The sequence below is a fragment of the Crotalus tigris genome, unplaced genomic scaffold (assembly GCF_016545835.1).
Source record: "Crotalus tigris isolate CLP2741 ecotype Arizona unplaced genomic scaffold, ASM1654583v1 scf7180000024369.3102671, whole genome shotgun sequence".
Lineage (NCBI taxonomy): Eukaryota > Metazoa > Chordata > Lepidosauria > Squamata > Viperidae > Crotalus > Crotalus tigris.
This window is the reverse complement of record NW_024100539.1, coordinates 1,593,250-1,612,287: the sequence shown is the minus strand read 5'-3', so window position 1 is coordinate 1,612,287 and position 19,038 is coordinate 1,593,250. Positions and strand designations below refer to the sequence as shown.

Genomic DNA, 19,038 nt, shown 5'->3' with positions numbered 1-19,038 from the left:
TCGTATTCTCTGACAAAATTCTATTAGCCTGTGCCCTGCTTCATTTTGTACTCCAAGGCCAAACTTGCCTGTTATTCCGGTTATCTTTTGGCTTCCTACCTTAGCATTCCAATCCCCCATGATGATAAGGACATCATTTTTTGGTGTTAATTCTATAAGGTGCTGTAGGGCTTCATAGAACCAGTCAATTTCATCCTCTTCCGCACCAGTGGTTGGGGCATAGATTTGGACTACTGTGATATTGAATGGTTTGCCTTGGATTCGAATTGAGATCCTTCTGTCATTTTGGGGATTGTATCCCAGTATTGCTTTTCCTATTCTTTTATTGACTATGAAGGCTACTCCATTTCTTCTGAGGGATTCTTGCCCACAGTAGTATACCTGATGGTCATCTGAGTTAAATTCACCCATTCCTGTCCATTTTAGTTCGCTGATTCCTAAGATGTCGATGTTCAGTCTTGTCATCTCTTTTTTGAATACGTCTAGCTTGCCTTGATTCATGGATCTTACATTCCAGGTTCCTATGGAGAAAAAATCTTTACAGCATCGGACTTTCCTTTCACCACCCGATATATCCACAGCTGAGCGTCCTTTCGGCTTTGGCCCAGTCGCTTCATTCTTTCTGGCGCTACTAGTACTAGCCCTCTGCTCTTCCCCAGTAGCATATTGGACACCTTCCGACCTGAGGGGCTCATCGTCCAGCGTCATATCTTTTTTCCTTTTAGTACTGTCCATGGGGTTTTCATGGCAAAGATACTGGAGTGGTTTGCCATTTCCTTCTCCAGTGGATCACATTTTTGTCAATTAAAATCCTTAAAATTTATCTGTAAGTACCAACAGAAACGGTGAAGTACAGATAAAGATTGAGGCTTACTCTCTTGGGATTTGTTGTGTCTTCAGGAGAGGCGGTACCAGAGGAGGAACAGATCAGTGCAAAAGACCAGAAGAATTTGGAACCATGTGACAATACGCCTATCATTGATAACATCGTTCCTGTTGTTGCCAGCATCTCAACTGAGGAGAAGCAGAAATATGAAGAAGAGGTTACTAGTCTCTACAGACAGTTGGATGATAAGGTCCATTCATAATTTCCTTCCAATTGTTTGTTGTCATACATCTTTAATATTATTTCTTCATAACTAAAATCAATGCGTGCTTCAAACTGTACAAAATATACCGTATATGCCGGCGTATTAGGCGACCCGGCGTATAAGACAACCCCCGTCTTTATAGCCGGGCCGCATTCCTAGAACATCGTCTTATACGCCGGAAACTACCAGTATTTCTGGCGTATAAGACGACTTGGCGTATAAGACGACCCCCGTCTTTGGCGCCGATTTCAGCGCTCGCGGAAGTCGTCTTATACACCGGCGTTTACGGTAGTATGTGCTAGGGGTAGGCAACCTTGGCTCTTTTATGACTTGTGGACTTAAATACCCAGAATTCCTGAACCAGCCATGCTGAATTCTGGGAGTTGAAGTCCACAAGTCCAAAAGAGCCAAGGTTGCCTACCCCTGGTATATACTATATTATTATATATAAAATACTACCAGTATTTTCATTCTCACAAGCTTTCTATTCAGTTCTCCTAAAACCGATGAATTAAAATGGTTTCTTTTTAATCCCAAGTAATCAGTCAAATTATCAAATAATTTCTTATTGAAAGACAAAGAAAGTGATAGATAACCATAAAGCCTATACCACTTGCATAGGGCTGCAGTAATACATAGGGAAATCCAGCAGCTTTGGTGGATTACAGATCTGAGGTTTGTTTTTCTAAAGTAATACAATAAAACTACACCTAGAACGTGTATCTAAATCATATCCCATGTCATAAGTCTGTAGAATATTAGTTACCTTATCAAAGACTTCCAGTTCAGCTTTCCAGTTTCCTCTATTTACAGATGTTTATCTTTCCTATTTCCTTGTGAGAATATTTCTTCATGGAAGTCCCTGCACATAGGCTGAAGCAGCACAATTATATTTAGGTGACTGACTTTCATGATAAATGTCTACATGTTGCAATAATGTCCTTTTTAAAAATAAGATTTAAAAATGAAGAGAAATTCCTTAACTGGTGACAGTTCCAATACTTTGAGATTCAGGGGTTAACATGAGCATTTCTCGGCTCATAAAATGTGAAGAAATTCATCTCTTTCTTGCCTTCCGATGTAAGATTAAGATGTAAAGAAATCAGAAAATGTTATATTAAGTTGAATAAGAGAAACGCATAAGGAGATAACTCATTCTGAATCCTCCTAATAGTCTTGATAGCACACATTTAAAAATGTCTTATGGCAGTTCTTTAATTTCACTTAATAAAAAACAATAATTCTAACATTGGCTGTGATACAGATAAGCTGAAATAACTGCTTTGATTTTATGTGAATTTTTTTAAAACAGTGGTACACAGCCTCTTTTAGGAGTAGAATAAGACTTGGAAGAGTGGGTGTGTAACAAAGATTAGACATGGTCAGGTCACAGTAGTAGGAGAGCAAGGACAAAGCTACATATAATTTTATTTAGATAGCAATGTAAAGTAATGTCTCCTTCAAGCTTGATCTCTGTTGACTTCATGTATTTGTCTGTATTTTAGCAGCAATGGGAGTATAATTTACCATTGCTTTCTTTGGGACCTTTATTAGCTTTTCACCTAGTCTGTTATCTTGAAACCTCCTAATGTTCATCCATCCAAACCTACTTACATTTTGGAGATCCAACAAAGGATGCTGCCAGCTGCTATAGGCTATGTAAATGCAGTTGGCTTTAATTAAATATGGGTTAATTTACATGTAGAATAATTTTCTTATTATACGACATTAAAAATCACAAATTTTGCAAGATGTTTGGCTACTACGTCCAAAGTATTTGAGGACTTCAAAATGGACCCCCCAGACCTTATAGTCACAGTTATTTGAAGATGGCCCGCTGTCTTGTGATCAGAAATAATAACCTCTATATAGAAACTCTTGTCCACTATATGCCTACATTTTAAATGTTAATAAAATCATACGTGTATTCAGAAATATACACAATGGTTTTATTAAGAAATGCAAGGGGGATGATTATTTAATTAAATTAAATGGTCTATGCCTATAAAAGTGGCTTTCAGATTTATGTACAGGTATTGTGGGGACATCTGGGCATTTTGCTTTCACCAACAATATTTATGTTATGAGGCTTGTATACTGTTCTACGTGGAGAGAATCTTAAGTGAAGGTTAGGAGTTAAAAATGACCTGATGGCATATTATCAATCAATGCTGCTCTAATAGCCAACCAACACTGAGCATATTATAGTCCTACCATAGTTAAGATTAAAAGAGGACCATAAATAAATGATGCTACTATGCTTAATAAATATCCTTATGCAGAGGCATTATAATTTATGTAGTAATCTATTGTCACACAAGAGTAACCTCTCTCAATTCATCTCCCTTCAAAAGCCTGCCAAAAATACTCAGGTTTTTATTGCCTTCCTGTATCCTAATAAGATCAAGGGAAGTCAGAGTCTAGGTTCTCTAGGGAAGGGGAGCAGCTAGAGAGGAGGCCTGCCTCCAAGAACATCAGGGGTCCTCAACCTCCATGCCATGGACGTAACCAGTCCATGGCCTGTTAAGAACAAGGCCTCACAGCTGGAGGCGAATGGCAGGTGAGCAAAACTGCGCATGTACGGGTTTCTAGGTTGCACGCTCCTCCCCCCTGGGTCCATGTCCACAAAACCGGTCCCTGGTGCTGAATAGGTTGGGGACCACTCTTATACCTGATAGATTATAAATAAAGGATCCTCTCTTCCTGATTGGACAGATGGAAACTATTGGAGATAACGAGTCTCGTAAATATCCAGGTCCTCAGCTATTCATTCAATGCCCATAAACCCACCAGTGACTCAAAGTCGCAGTGTTATATGGCCAAACCAGGTTGTTACTCAGGCTGGTGCATTCTGGAGCATTCTGTAGTTTTGGAGTGGTCTTTGTATAATTCCTTAAGGTAGGAACATTTTGATCTTGCGGCAAATAATACAGTAAAGAAGCCTGACACATTTATACCTCCATGTTGAAGAATAGTACAGTTTTGCACCACCAAAGGTTTCATTATATGAAGTTTCACAAAGAAAATAAGGAATTCTTAATAATAAAATGAATGTATTTATACATGAAATATATGCTTTTGTAAGATAAGAAGATAGAATTGAGGTGTCTTTAGAACCAGTGCCGATTTAAAATACCATTAACTAGCAAAATGATGCAGATGACAGAATAAAAATCAGATGACTCCATTGTTATGTCAAACTCTGAAAGATATTTCTGCATTCTGTAGAATTAGTTTTGCATTCATTACACTGGGGGAGTAGATAAGATTGATTTATAGTTCTACTTGCTTGCATCTGTTAGAATGATATGTTTTAGTGATAAAGGTTGGAACAAAATTCTATACTCTGCAATTTATGTTTAATGTTTTTTTTTCCCTGCTATGTAACAATAGTACATTCAGTTTCCATAGTTTTTTTACATTGGGAGGAAATAATCGCATCCACTTTTGTATTGATATATGAGCTAGTGAGACGGGAATCAGAAATTCTCAGGATGGACATAACTGTTACATAAATACTGAAGATATTTGCCTCAGTCTTAATGTTAGGGAAGGAATGGCCAAATTTCCATTGACTTGAAAAAAGGCCTAGAATTTAGTACCCTGGAGGAAAGGGAAAGAGAGAGAGGGAGATGAAAAGAAATAGCTTGGCTTCTGCTCCTTCTGCATATTTATGGCTTTTCTGTTATCTGCAATAAAGCAATTAAATTAGCTGAGTTTGGTCTGTGAGCTTCTGCTAGAAGCAAAGTCCTGAATACGGAGTGAAGTATCTGGAAAGTGAAGATTTATTGCCATGTCTACTGTGAAAGCTAGCTGATTTCAAGGCATAAAAATGGTTAGAAATAGAAAAAGTAACCCTTTTTTGCCCATTGCAGGATGATGAAATTAACCAGCAGAGTCAATTGGCTGAGAAACTAAAACAACAGATGCTGGATCAAGATGAAGTACGTATTTTATTTATTTATTTATTTATTTATTTACTTACTTATGCATCCCCCTAGACCAGTGATTCTCAACCTTTTTAATGCCGCGACCCCCAACCGGTCGTAAGTCGGGGACTACTCAACCGGTCCTAAGTCGAGGACTACTCAACTGGTGCAGCACCGTTTGCAAAATGGGACTTTTGGCGGGCTCAGCAGGGCAGAGACAGCCTGGACAATTCCTATTGGCTTTGGAAAGCCAATAGAATTAGACTCTATTCAAGAGAGTCTATTCTATTGGCTTTCAAAAGCCAATAGAATAAAAGGGAGTGGCACAGCTAAGGAAAAGGGGAAAAAAATGGCGGACTGCATTGTTTGGCGATCCCCGTGAAATGGTCGTTCGACCCCAAATGGGGTACCGACCCACAGGTTGAGAACCACTGCCCTAGACTAATACAACACAAATACAAAATTTAAAACACAAAATAAAGCCAAAAACACCTGAAAAGGTTAATAATAAGAAAGTATTGATGACTTCAACAAATCATAACTATTGCTAGAAATTTGGCAACATTTATAGTGCTTGATCAAATTAGGTTTAACAGAGTAACAGAGTAACAAAATAATAGAGTTGGAAGGGATCTTGGAGGTCTTCTAGTCCAACCCCCTACATAGGCAAGAAACCCTATACTATTTTATCAAATTTGCAGATGACACCAAACTGACAGGAGTAGCCAAAACCCCAGAAAACAAACTCAGGATCCAAAAAGATCTAGACAAACTTGAACAATAGACCCTATCCAACAAAATGAGTTTCAGTGTGGAGAAAAGCAAAGTTTTACTTTTAGGCAGGAAAAACCAAAGGCACAAATACAGATTGGGCAAGACCTGGCTCAAAAACAGTAACTGTGAGAGGGACCTTGGAGTCCTAGTGAACGATCACTAACCGTGAGCCAGCAGTGTGCAGCAGCAGCAGCCAAAAAAAGCTAATACAATCCTGGGTTGTATAAACAGAGGCATACAATCAAGATCATGCAAAGTATTAGTAGCACTTTATAAAAACCTAGTAAGACCACACCTGGAATACTGTAGCCAATTTTGGTCACTATATCACAAAAAAAGATGTTGAGAGTTTGGAAAAAATTCAGGGAAGAGCAACTAAGACGATCAAAGGCCTGGAGACTAAAACATACAAAGAACGACTGCAGGACTTGGGTTTGGCTAGTCTAAAGAAAAGAAGAAATAAGGGAGACATGATAGCAGTATTCCAGTATTTGAGGGGTTGCCAGAAATAAAAGAGGGTCACGTTATTCACCAAAGCACCAGAGGGCAGGACTAGAAACAATGTTTGGAAACTGATCAAAGAGAGAAGTAACCTGGAATTAAGGAGAAACTTCCTGACAGTGAGGACAATTTACCAGTGGAATAGCTTGCCCCCAGAAATCATAGAAGCTCCATCACTGGAAATTTTTAAAAAGAGGCCAGACAGTCACTTGTCTGAGATGGTATAGGTTCTCCTGTTTGAGCAGGGACTGGACTAAAAGGCCTCCAAGGTCCCTTCCAGCTCTATTCTATTCTATTTCAGATAAATGGTTGTCCAATCTCTTCTTTAAAACTTCCCGTGATGGAGCACCCACAACTTTTGAAGACAAACTGTTCCATTGATTAATTGTTCTGTCAGGAAATTTCTCCTTAGTTCTAAGTTGCTTCTCTCCTTGAGAAAGAAGACTGTAGCTTCTTGATCCTAAAGACAAATAACACTTCTGACAATCAGGTTTATGAGTGCCAGATACTAGGGCTGATATAAAATGGGCAATGTGACAATATTTTATATAAAGATTGGCTGTTCTCCAGAGAATTTTTAAAAGGAGGGTAAAATTTACTCCGCAATTATTCTTGCTGGGTATAGTTACAGATTGTGATACAAAGGAGGTTGTATTGATGTTAAATTTGATTACAGCCGCGAGGCTGTTAGTTGGACAATACTGGAAGAAGGAGTCTTTGCCTACATTGCAGGAATGGTTTCTTAAAGTAGCTTATTTGGCGGAAATGGCAAAGATTTCGGCTTTCCTAAAGCAACAAACGCAAGAGAAGTTTCTTCTCGTTTGGGATAAATGGATAAAATTTATACAATTTAGATTGGGTATAAAAAAATATTATATAGCTTTTTCATAATTTTTATCTTTATATATAGAGAGATATATATATACTTATATATATATTTTAATGTTACTTATAGATATTATATAAATTTTTTAACTTAATTTTTTATTTGTTAATTTTCAATTAAGCCTATATTCTGCTCTGGGAAGCTCAGGGGGGGGGAAGGGAGGGTTTATGGTAAGGGGTGGGGGATGGGGTTTTTTTTTATATGTAATGTTTAGTTTTTTTTTTTTTGTATATGTTGTTTTCGTTTTGTATTGTTTTTGTCTTTTTGTAAAATTTATAAAACTTTCAATAAAAAAAAAAAAGATTGGCTGTTCTCTATAATCTAACGTTTGGCTATATAATTGTTTCGTCAGTTCAGTAATGGGTGGATTTCTAGAGTTTGCCTTATAGCTATCTTTTTCTTAATTAGGCCTGGTATTTATTTCTGAATAATGAAATAAGCCAATGTGTTGCTGACATAAGTAATACAGAGAGGAAACAGATTGTCCTAGTATTCTTAGTTTTTTTGTCATAGGTGAATTTTTTTGTGGGTATAATCCAAACATTTGTCAGCATAGTACATGATATGTTGAGCCTGAATTCCTTCAGAATTTAATTACTAAATTATGAATTTAGTTACTAAATTACAAAATAATTAGTTGCTAAATTAATTGCTATATTATGAAGGTGAAATTTGGAGTATATTTATTTGGTTAATATCAAAAACTTATTGGGGACTGGTTTTTAGCTTCTAATACAATTATTTTCCAATCAGGTATATGTTACTACATTATCTGTCAGATTACTGGAAAATCTTTTTTAAAAGGTCATTTAGCATTTTTATCCTTCCTGATTTGGAATAAAATTGAAGGTTGCACTTTTGAATTATTTTATTTTTCTCCACCATTTTTGCTACTTAATCTCATTTGCTGTTTCAGCTCTTGGCTTCTACCAGGAGAGATTATGAGAAAATCCAAGAGGAACTCACTCGCCTTCAGATGGAAAATGAAGCTGCAAAAGAGGAAGTTAAAGAAGTTCTCCAGGCTTTGGAGGAACTCGCTGTTAATTATGACCAGAAATCACAAGAAGTGGAGGACAAGATGAGAGCTAATGAGCAGCTGACAGATGAACTTGCACTGAAAACAGTAGGAACAATCCTTATTAATCTTCATCCCTAGATACATTTATACTAATTTGTATATGCCTTCTATGAATCCAAGCTAAGACCTCATTAAACACCCTCAGAGAAACTCAGCTGTTTGAAGCGTTTATTAAAATAAAAAGAGAATTTTCTTTAACAAACAGCTGAAGAATCAGGTTTGTGAAAATTGTTAGCAGGTTGCTTGTTATTTTGCCATATTGTTGTTGCACTGAATCAGGGGTCTTCAAGCTTGGCCCTTTTATGACTTGTGGATTTCAACTCCCAGAATTCCTCAGCCAGCGTGCCTGGCTGAGGAATTCTGGGAGTTGAAGTCCACAAGTCATAAAAAGGCCAAGTTTGAAGACCCCTGCACTGAATGCTAAAATGGTGAATTCTTTAAAATGTGCAGTATAATAATTTTCTGCTGGAAAATATATGAGAAGATCACTATTATTACCTTGTTTCCCATTGCCAGCTGGACATTTAACAGCAAAAGAATTTGGATGCAGAAATGGTATTTTGTTTTCTTCTAGTGCAGGCATGTCAAACTTGCGATGTATCGGGACTTTTTCCCCATTGCCGGCAATGGGGTGGGCATGGTTTTGGTGTGACGCATCCGGCCCATGGGCTGGCAGCTTGACATGCCTGTTCTAGTGGCTTGATCTGCTTCAGCTACTAGCAGGCTAGCAATTTCTGTATGTGTACCTCCATGCAAGTTTTAAAATGGAAGCTCTTTCTACTTCCACTGATTCTACCTTGAGTTTCCAGCAGGTGTTTCTGGGAATTATTTCTCTGCCACATAATAGCTAGGTTATGGTTTTTTTCATTTAATGCCTAATTCTCTGTAGTGCTTATCTTAAACTGGGGCATATAGAGTAAGGGCATAGTTCTGGATACTTCATCTCTGCCAAACTTCTATAAGACATTAAATAAATATAAATAAACAGTTGAATGTAAATATAAACCCAACTATCTGATTCTAGAATTCTGGGGTTACTCTTAATTTAATGAGAGCAAAAATGAATGAATGTTAACAAAATGAATGAAGGTACCAAAAATTGAATTGTTTTTGTACAATAGTAGAGAGCTTTATTGTTTATATACCGGGTGAAATGTGATGTTCAGTTTGAGGCTTCTTTATAAAACAGGCTGTGAGTGTTTGATTCATAGCCTTAAGATTTTAGGAAATAGTGTCTGTCCAAGTACATCCAATGTAGAAAACATAGCATAAACTTCGAAAGCATTTTTTTTAAAGTGTGACATGCAGTTGATTTTCATCACAGTTCACTATGTAAGCTCTTGTTATTCTTACTATTTTGCAGTCTGCTCTGTCAAGTACACAAAGAGAGCTGGGACAGTTGCAAGAACTTAGTAATCATCAGAAAAAGAGAGCTACTGAAATATTGAATTTATTGCTTAAGGACCTGGGAGAGATTGGCGGAATCATTGGTACTAATGATGTGAAAACTGTAAGTTGCTGGTATTGCAGGAAAAAATACAACAAGAGAGAAATATTTCAACTTCAAAAGCAATGACTAAATTAAAAATAATCCTTGGGGATAGTAAACCAGGTAGCAAACCACAGGGGAAGTGATATGAAAATGAACAAGATGATGTCTGTGACATTGTGTTCTAAGTCCCTCCTTTTTTAATAGATACATTGATATTGTTTATTTGATACTTTATAGCTGTTACTCATTAGTTGGGCATCTCCCAGATGTGTAGATCTCAGCTTTCCAAATGTTCAGCAGAGGCTGAAAATTCTGGGAGGTTCACATATCAGAAAGATGCAAAGGCTGGAGAAGACTATATATAGAGCATGCAGCTCTCAGTCCTTACAACTAAATCAGATCTAAGTATAAAGCTATCAAATTTGATCCCAGTGAGGGATAAGCAGATTATATGGAGTGCATTTGATTGATACAGCCAATATTTAGTCAGTGCAATACTTTTTATTTTTTACTATTGCATTCTCTTTCTAAATGAATCCTCTTTATTAGAAATAAGCACTTTTGGCACCAAAGGCTGGTAAGTTTATTTCAGGATATGCTTTTATGGGACTAGAGGCAAAAGAGTTGCAGGGAGAGAGAAAAATAATGGAATTGTATACAACAGAACCAATAGTCATGGCTATATAAAAAAAGTTCCATATTTTAATGTGAAAAAAAAAATAAAAATACTTTCACTATCTGATGAGCAAGGTTTGAGAACTCATATCATTATTATTGTTATTGTTGTTATTACTATTATTATTATTATTTTATCATATGGCGTTGTTATAGTAGCCAGGAGACCACAGTGCTATTGCAGAGTAGTAGTTTGGCTTGCCAAGGTACCAGCCCAGCCCTGTGATAGGAAGCGCTTGTGCACTTCCCAAGGTGTGCCACAGGAGGGTGAGCTGACTTCCTACCAGAACGATGAACGGCTATTCCTGCAGCATTACTCACGGCCCTCTCACTTCCTGGAGCTGCCTTGCAAATGGGCACTGCATCCGGGAAAATACAGAGCCATTAGGAATCTGACTGCCAGCACAGAGCACAAGCCCATCCCCCCCAACGAAGTGATACCTATCTATCTACTTGCATAGAACATGCTTTCGAACTGTTATAGGTGGACAGAAACTGAGGCGAGTGACAGGAGCTGCTTCACAGTGCTAGGGCTCGAACTGCTGGAGCCGAGACTATTTCCAGCGTTATTAAGCCACTGAGTCACCGGGCCTCAGAATTCATGAGGTAATAAAAGTGGAGAGCTGTGATATCACAGTGCAAACAGAAAGGGATATAAAGCTATAAGGAATGCTAAAAAGCCTTAACTCAGATTCAAAAACCCGTAATAGCAATTTAATATCTATTTCTACCCACGGGTAAGTGGGATGGGGATCCACAAGTGTGAGAGAAGTTAGGGAAGAACAGTATATATCATGCCAATCTTGGTAACAAGTACAGACATCTACATCTCTATTAAGATAGTGAGAAGTGGAAATTTGCCCATAAAAAGATTAATAATGCAGTTATTTTGTGTGTTCAGTTAGCTGACGTGAACGGTGTGATTGAAGAAGAGTTTACCATGGCACGGCTGTACATCAGTAAGATGAAGTCTGAAGTAAAATCTCTGGTGAACCGCAGCAAACAGCTGGAAAGTGCCCAGATAGATTCTAATAGGAAAATGAATGCCAACGAGAGGGAACTTGCTGCCTGTCAGCTCCTCATCTCTCAGGTTAGTAAGCTGTTTCTTTCTTATTTTTTTTAAAATTCGGTTTCTCATAGTTTTTGATGTACATTAAACATACAATTTTCCGTTTGCTTTTTTTTCAACTTCCAAAGCATGAAGCAAAGATCAAGTCTCTTACAGATTATATGCAGAATATGGAGCAGAAGCGAAGGCAGTTGGAAGAATTGCAGGACTCTCTTAATGAAGAGCTGGCCAAATTGCGGGCACAAGGTACTATAATTTCAGGAATTCAGGACTTTACATATTTCCTGTTTCAGGTCCTCAATAGCTGCTTTGAATTTTATTTTTTCTAACATACGTTGATTTTTGTCTGGAGTTCCTTTCCATTGCCACCGTCCTTTCTGAGATAAAGATTCACCAAGTTCTTTCAAACTGGTTGATGCTGTCTAAATTAGGAGAGCTAATACTGCTTTGGCAACATTTATTATATTAGTGGAATCTTATCAATTTTACACAGGAAAATAACCGTTGTATAGGTAGTCCTCGACTTAACGACCACAATTGAGCCCAAAATTTCTGTTGCTAAGTGAGACGTTTGTTAAGTGAGTTTGGCTTCCTGCTACAGTTGTTCAGTGAATCACTACAGTTGTTAATTTAGTAACACGGTTGTTAAGTGAATCGGACTTCCCCATTGACTTTGCTTGTCAGAATTTTGCAAAAGGTGATCACATGATCCCAGGATACTGCAACTGTCATAAATATGACTCAGTTGCCAAGTGTCTGAATTTGAACCAGTTGTAAGTGTGGGAAACGGTCATAAGTCACTTTTTTCACATGGTCACTCAATGAGGTAAGTCGAGGACTACCTTATAGGCATACTTTACTAGTCACGAATCAAAATTCAACTCATGCTGATTGGCATATTTTTCTGTACAAGGGCAATTGTTATATGCTAGAATGCTGCAAATCCACTTAACTGAGGCTTCTGATCTTCTGAATTGGTCACAGGAATGGGCTTTAAAGATTACAGCTGGCATGACAACAGATGGGGGAAAGTGTGCAACACATGGAATGTGATATTTTTAGGAGCACAAATGGAACTGGCTTTTGCTGGAAGAAAGTATTTCTTAAAAACCATGGGCTAAAAGTAGCCTGACACAAATTGTTCTGCTGAAACACCTGTTAATGTTTCTTTGTCCCTGCAGGGTAATTAAAGTAGAAAGTTATCTTTTGCATAAGGAAAACTTGATTAATACTTCTTAAACTATATCCCATTAAAAGGTTGCTCAACTGTCCTCTTCATTTGAACAGAAAAAATGCATGAAGTCAGTTTCAAAGATAAAGAGAAGGAACATCTGACTTTGCTACAGGATGCAGAGGAAATGAAGGTAATTTCAGATACCCCACAGATAACTTTCAGCTTTTTTTATTCCACATATTTAATCTTACCTATCCAGTGGTATTTATGATGTCAGTTTCTCACTACAAATGTTCTTCAAAAGGATGACCCAGATCAAATTATGTCTTCCAAGTCAAATCTAACATTATTCTATAATTATAAACAAAATTCAATTGCTTGGTGTGTTAAAAAATATTACACGTATTTGTAAAAATATGTTTCTAGAATATTTGATACTAACATAAACCATCCATAATAACTTTGCTCACATAACAAATAAAATAGATTTGCAGCATAAGGGAATTGCTTTGAGAATTACTTTGTTTTATAACTAGATATTGATGATATATTGCTGGCATGTTACGTGTGTGTGTGTGTGTGTATGTATGTGTCTATGTGTATGTGAGTGAGTGAATGAATATATGCAGGTGTACATGCACATATACTGATTATGTATCGGGCTGACAACCCTCAATGAAAAATACAGCAACCATTTTTAAAGTATCAATGCGCAGAGGAGTACAAACGGAACTGAGGTCATCAGGTTGCAGGAATTATTGAATTGGTACTATGACATTTAGTCCATATAATTTGGATTCTGAAATAGAGTAACATCCTGCTACAAAAGAGAAAAAAATATTTTAGGCCTAAAACTTAGGCCTTAACCTTTGCATTACTAACTTTGTAGCATGATTCTCTGTTCTGCATTAGTGCCGCAAAGAAACCACAGGGTAGAGTTCAAAAGCACTGTGAGTTTCTTTAATGAAGCCGATATAAGAATCTGATCTACTAACAATCAAGGCAAAATGAGTCAATGGACTTCAAGGAGGTTTGGACTTAGGTCTCTTTTGTGGGCACTGGGACTCCAGACTGATAAAACAGATCCAGATTTTACTCAACTCCTCACATACTCCAAGATCAACAATTTTTCTGTATATCTGTATATCTATCTATCTATCTATCTATCTATCTATCTATCTATCTATCTATCTATCTATCTATCTATCTATATGATTGGGAAAACTGATACTAATTTTCTGAGCTTAGTTTTGAATGAAAAAATGGTATATACAAGAATCTCAGCAATTCTAAGATAACGCAGGTTGTGTTTGATGTAATAGGAAAAACAATGAGTAAAATATTAAACTATTGTAATTTATCCCTTCTATGAACAGAAGACCCTGGAGCAACAGATGGAGAGTCACAGGGAAGCTCATCAGAAGCAGCTCTCTCGATTACGAGATGAGATTGAGGAGAAACAAAAAATTATTGATGATATAAGAGAGTATGTTCATTTTCTCATTCCCCAGTACAGGTTTTGAATAATTTTGCAAGTGTATATACATCCATACACAGATTGTTGCTGATGACATATTTGATCTATATTTGATGATGTATTGCTTATGTTTATTAGCAAAACCCTCAAGAAAATTAGATGAAAACTGCTACGGATGTATTTCTCTAGAATCTTCTTGTGGTGATTTTAACAAAAAAATAAACCCAGAGAGAACAAAGAAAAATCCATAAAGTGCTTCTGCTTTGTAATAATAAAAAATACAGCAGACAAAGGGTCATGTTTATACATATAACTCTGGATTTTAAAACCTCTAACAAACCTATATCAGAAATATAGTAATAAAGTAACTAATGATCAATACCTTGGCATGCATTTAGAACACTGTGACAAACTGTTGCAGTAGTTACTACAGATAAAAGTGTAGAATGATAACAAATGGAACGTAATAATATCCCATTTCTCTTCAGTATTACATAGAATGGGGTAACAGCTATGTCAGTAACAACATTGATTTGAGATTTAAGATGATTATGAGAAAATTTCCCAAAAGTTTGAAATGAAAGTATACTGGATAATTATGATCTTAAGACAAATGCATAATGGCTTGTATTTATCTCCTTGAAGTACCACTTTTAATTTAAGTTATTTTATTATCTTCAGTATGAATCAGAAGTTGCAGCTGGAACAAGAAAAACTGACTTCAGACTATGAAAAATTAAAAATAGAAGATCAAGAACGGGAAAATAAATTGGAAAAACTTATGTAAGTTAGCTGGGTTGCTTTTCCTGTTATGAACATTTACATTCCTAAAATAATGTATGCAGGATGCCATCCTGGCCAAGGACAGAAATCTCTGGATATCCAGATGTTATTAGAAGGTTATCTCTGTCAGACTATTAGCATATCTAGTGCTATAACTTAGAAGAATTAGCATTTCTCAACATTTGCAGGATCTAGAACGGAAAAGAATTAACAGATCTATAAGACCATGGTCTTGATTATACCTATCCCAACCCATTGCAATTTTATGGATAGTTCTTAATACTTGCAAGGACAGGAGTGTTGTTAAAACATCTGGACTTAATTGAGCGGCCCAATGTAAGTGTAAATAGTAAGTATATATCCATTTAGCAATCCTTACAAAGATGGCACCTGCAGCTGGATAGCCATAATCTATTGAAGCCTTAATATTTTAAGCTGCCTAAAAGAATCTCAGCAGGTCTTAAGCCAATGTGGCGAAGAGAGAAGTTTTATACATCCTCCTAAAAATATGGGTACATTGTCAGGATTTTATTAGTATCCCAGTGTCAAGTCTGGAAGTTCATTAGAACAGGAATTTAACTATCCTCATCAACATATAGATTTACAACCTTGGAGATTCGAATTAAACTCAGAACTCTTAGAAATCGTCTTTCAGACCCCAAATCGTCTTTCAGACCTTTCTTGTTAAAATAGTGCAGATAGTCCTCAACATTTGTTTAGTAACCGTTCAAAGTTACAATGGCACTGAGAAAAATGACGTACGACTTTCACACTTACGCACAACCATTTCAGCATCCCCATGGTCATGTGATCAAAATTCAAGTGCTTGGCAACTGGCATGTACTTAATGAAAGTTGCAGTGTCCTGGGATCATGTCATCACCATTTGTAACCTTCCCAGCTGGCTTCCGACAAGCAAAGCCAATGGGAGAAGCCAAATTTGCAACAACTGCATGATTCATTTAACTGCAATGATTCACTGTGGCAAAAAAGGCCATAAAATGAGGTGCAACTCACTTAAGAACCATCCTGCTTAACCACAGAAATGTTGGGCTTAATTGTCTTCTTTTTTTTCTTTTCATTTTACCAACATTATGTAGTTCCCCAAGGTCCTAGCTTGGCTGAGCATGGCTGGCTCAGGAATTGTGGGAGTCCACGAGTCATAAAAGAGACAAGGTTGCCTACCCCTGGCCTAGGCCTTTGCATAACATGTCCAAAATTTGATAATGTGAGGCTGGTTATTTGTGCCTCACATGATTTTTTCATTTTCTTGGTATCCATGGTATTCTCAGGACTCTTCTGCAACAGCAAATTTCTAAAGTCAGTACTCTTATCTATCCTGCTGCTTAAAGTTCTAACTTTTGCTTCCATAAGTAGTGTTAACAGATAAAGTCTTCGCTTGCACAATTCTGATCTCATAGCTGCATATGGCATCTGAATATTTTTTGCAAAGTCTTCATTGCTATCCTACCAAGTGCTAATCTATGTTGTAATTCTTGACTGCTGATTCCTTTACTGTTCATGGTCAATCCTAAACATCAGAGCCTGTCGACCACTTTAATTATTTTCACTGTCAGTTTTATATTTGGTTGCTGTCCCTGTTGTTATTACTTGGGTTTTCTTTATATTTAAACTTAACCCCATTCTTCTTATTGTACTTCTCAACTTTCATTACTTCCAGATCATTTGTATTTTCAGCTCTCGGAAGAGAGTCATCAGCATAGTGGAGATTATTCATATTTCATCCTCCTTTTAGATCCAGGCTTGTCTTCCAATCCATCCTCCCTCAATATTCTGCATGCAGGTTGAACAAATTAGACCTTGGATTTTGCACTGTGCCAAAATGATCTTCAGCGGTGACCTCTCCTTCATTTGAGAAGTCAACCTGCTATTCATAAAGGAAAATAGTACTTTTCCCATTTGGATCCTAGTCTTCATTGCTCCCACCCAAATAAAGAATTCCTTCCCTAAATAGCTGCAGGACTATGAAATATTTTTGCCTAAGAAAATCACAGAAATTTGTACTTAACATATTCATCATCTTGGAAGATAGAAATGTTCCTTTCTCCAAAAATATAGGAAACTATATGGCATATACTCTTTAAAGAAGGAACAAAAGAAATCTTGTGTTCTGTTATTCCGTTATTTTACATATCTAATTCTGTGAAAATTGGAGAAAACTGGATTTGATTTATATTATCTGCCTTACATAATGTGACAGTACATATGTGTAGGATTGCTAAAAAGTAATTTTCTTTTTAATTGAGTGTGAATATAAGCAAGATGCACCTCTTAAGATAGTTTTGCTTCCTGTTAAAATGTGTGTAAGCTAATATCAGATAGATTTTTGAATGTTTTGTTTCTTGAGTTTTCTGCTTACATTGTAAACTGAGTTCATCCATGAATTTCCTATGATGATGAAGCACTGGACGAGTTTGTCAAAATGGTTACTTGCCAGTGTTAAAAAAATCCTTTAGATCAAGTATGTACAACCCACAACTCATGGGGCCGCAAGCAGTTCTGGACAGCTGGTAATTATGCACTTTTAACATTATTATGTGGTTTATATACATTTTATTATATATTTTATATGCAGCCCAAAATAATTCCTCTTCACTCAGTGTGGTCCAGGCAAGTCAAAAGGTTGTACGCCCATGCTTTAGACACTAGAAGGTGATCTGGCTTCATGTTTTGCACTTTTGGGACTCTCAATGATATATTTGTATTTTCTGACTTGTGCCATTGTTTGCTTTTTATCTAGATTGCTTAATGATAAGAGGGAACAAGCAAGGGAGGATCTTAAGGGACTGGAAGAAACTGTGGTAAGTATTAAATAGATCATAGGTATATTTCTGAAATGACTTTCCAGAAAAGATACTATAATTTGAGGGAGAAGGGCATTGTGTCAAAAATACCCATTGCCAATCATTCTGATAGATGATCCTGGCATGGTGGGGACATTCACTTTTTGCATGTTTCTTCTACTTTGTTTGTATAACTTAAGAACTGATTCGTTGGTTGACATGCACTAGTCACTAAAATCAAATTATATACAATTTGTAGACTCTGCAGTGCTTAATGATAGGTTTCTAAATATACTTCAGAGTGCTAGGTTTGTCTTAGAACACCCTCTATGGCTTTTTACCAAGGTATCTGCAGGATGGCCTATTGAACCCCTTGGAGAACCCATGTGAGGAAGGCCTTGAAGGAGAAGCTGTCGCTGAAGAGAAATTGAGGGTGTATGGGGGGGGGGGTAGACTGTTCTGTTAAATCTCTTGGCTGATTCTGATAATCACAGATTGTGGTATCTTCCTCAGTTGCCTATGGGGGGTAGGAGTTCCAGAGGTGAAGAGGTGGCAAGGAAACAGTTCTCCATTGCTATCCCATCCCTGTAAAACAACCTGTACCCACCAAAATCCAGATAGTCCTCATCCTTGTCATCTCCGAGAAAGCAGTTAAAATATTTATGTATGCTATACAGTGTGCAGGAAAGTGCAATTAATATATTAAAAACTTTACAAATGGTTGTTCCTCAATAATCATTAAAAATGGTCATAATTGGTTAACAGTTTTGTGAACAATTATCTGTGAAAATCTGTGAATTTCTCAGTTAACTCTTAACCAATTGAGGGATAACCACTTTTTCGCTTCACTTTGGCTGCTGTAATAGCACAGTAGTTTATTTATTTATATCTCACCTTTATTATTTTTACAAATAACTCATGATGGAGAACATGTCCAATACACCTTCCTTCTCCTCCTATTTTCTTCACAACAACAGGCCTGTGAGGTGAGTTGGGCTTAGAGTGACAGGCCTAAAGTCACCCAGCTGGCTTCCATGCTAAAGCAGTATTTGAACTCACTGTCTCCCGCTTTCTAGCCTGATGTCTTAACACTAGACCAAATTGGTTCTGTGGGGGACTTGTAGGACACTATGATTTATCTGTAGTTAAAGTATTACTATTGATGTGCTTGGATAACTTTGTGTTTCGGTTTAAAATAGTCTGTATTAAGTAGTGGTGTCCCGAGTGGGAGTCAAATGAAAAAAAAGTAACATCATGGTTTGTGATGCAATCTCCACTACTCTTGAACATACATTTTGACATTTCA

The 19,038-nt window shown here is 36.9% G+C and overlaps 1 protein-coding gene across 1 annotated transcript in view; it reads left to right on the top strand.

The window, feature by feature from the left end:
* KIF5C (kinesin family member 5C) overlaps nt 1–19,038 on the top strand; it is a 116,712-nt gene that overhangs the window by 83,534 nt on the left and 14,140 nt on the right. The window contains exons 12-21 of the mRNA XM_039327904.1: nt 901–1,076; nt 4,967–5,035; nt 8,098–8,304; nt 9,623–9,769; nt 11,328–11,516; nt 11,624–11,741; nt 12,783–12,859; nt 14,046–14,155; nt 14,828–14,929; nt 17,690–17,750. Of these exons, the coding sequence (XP_039183838.1) occupies nt 901–1,076; nt 4,967–5,035; nt 8,098–8,304; nt 9,623–9,769; nt 11,328–11,516; nt 11,624–11,741; nt 12,783–12,859; nt 14,046–14,155; nt 14,828–14,929; nt 17,690–17,750 (1,256 nt within the window). The remainder of the gene's footprint in view (nt 1–900; nt 1,077–4,966; nt 5,036–8,097; nt 8,305–9,622; nt 9,770–11,327; nt 11,517–11,623; nt 11,742–12,782; nt 12,860–14,045; nt 14,156–14,827; nt 14,930–17,689; nt 17,751–19,038) is intronic.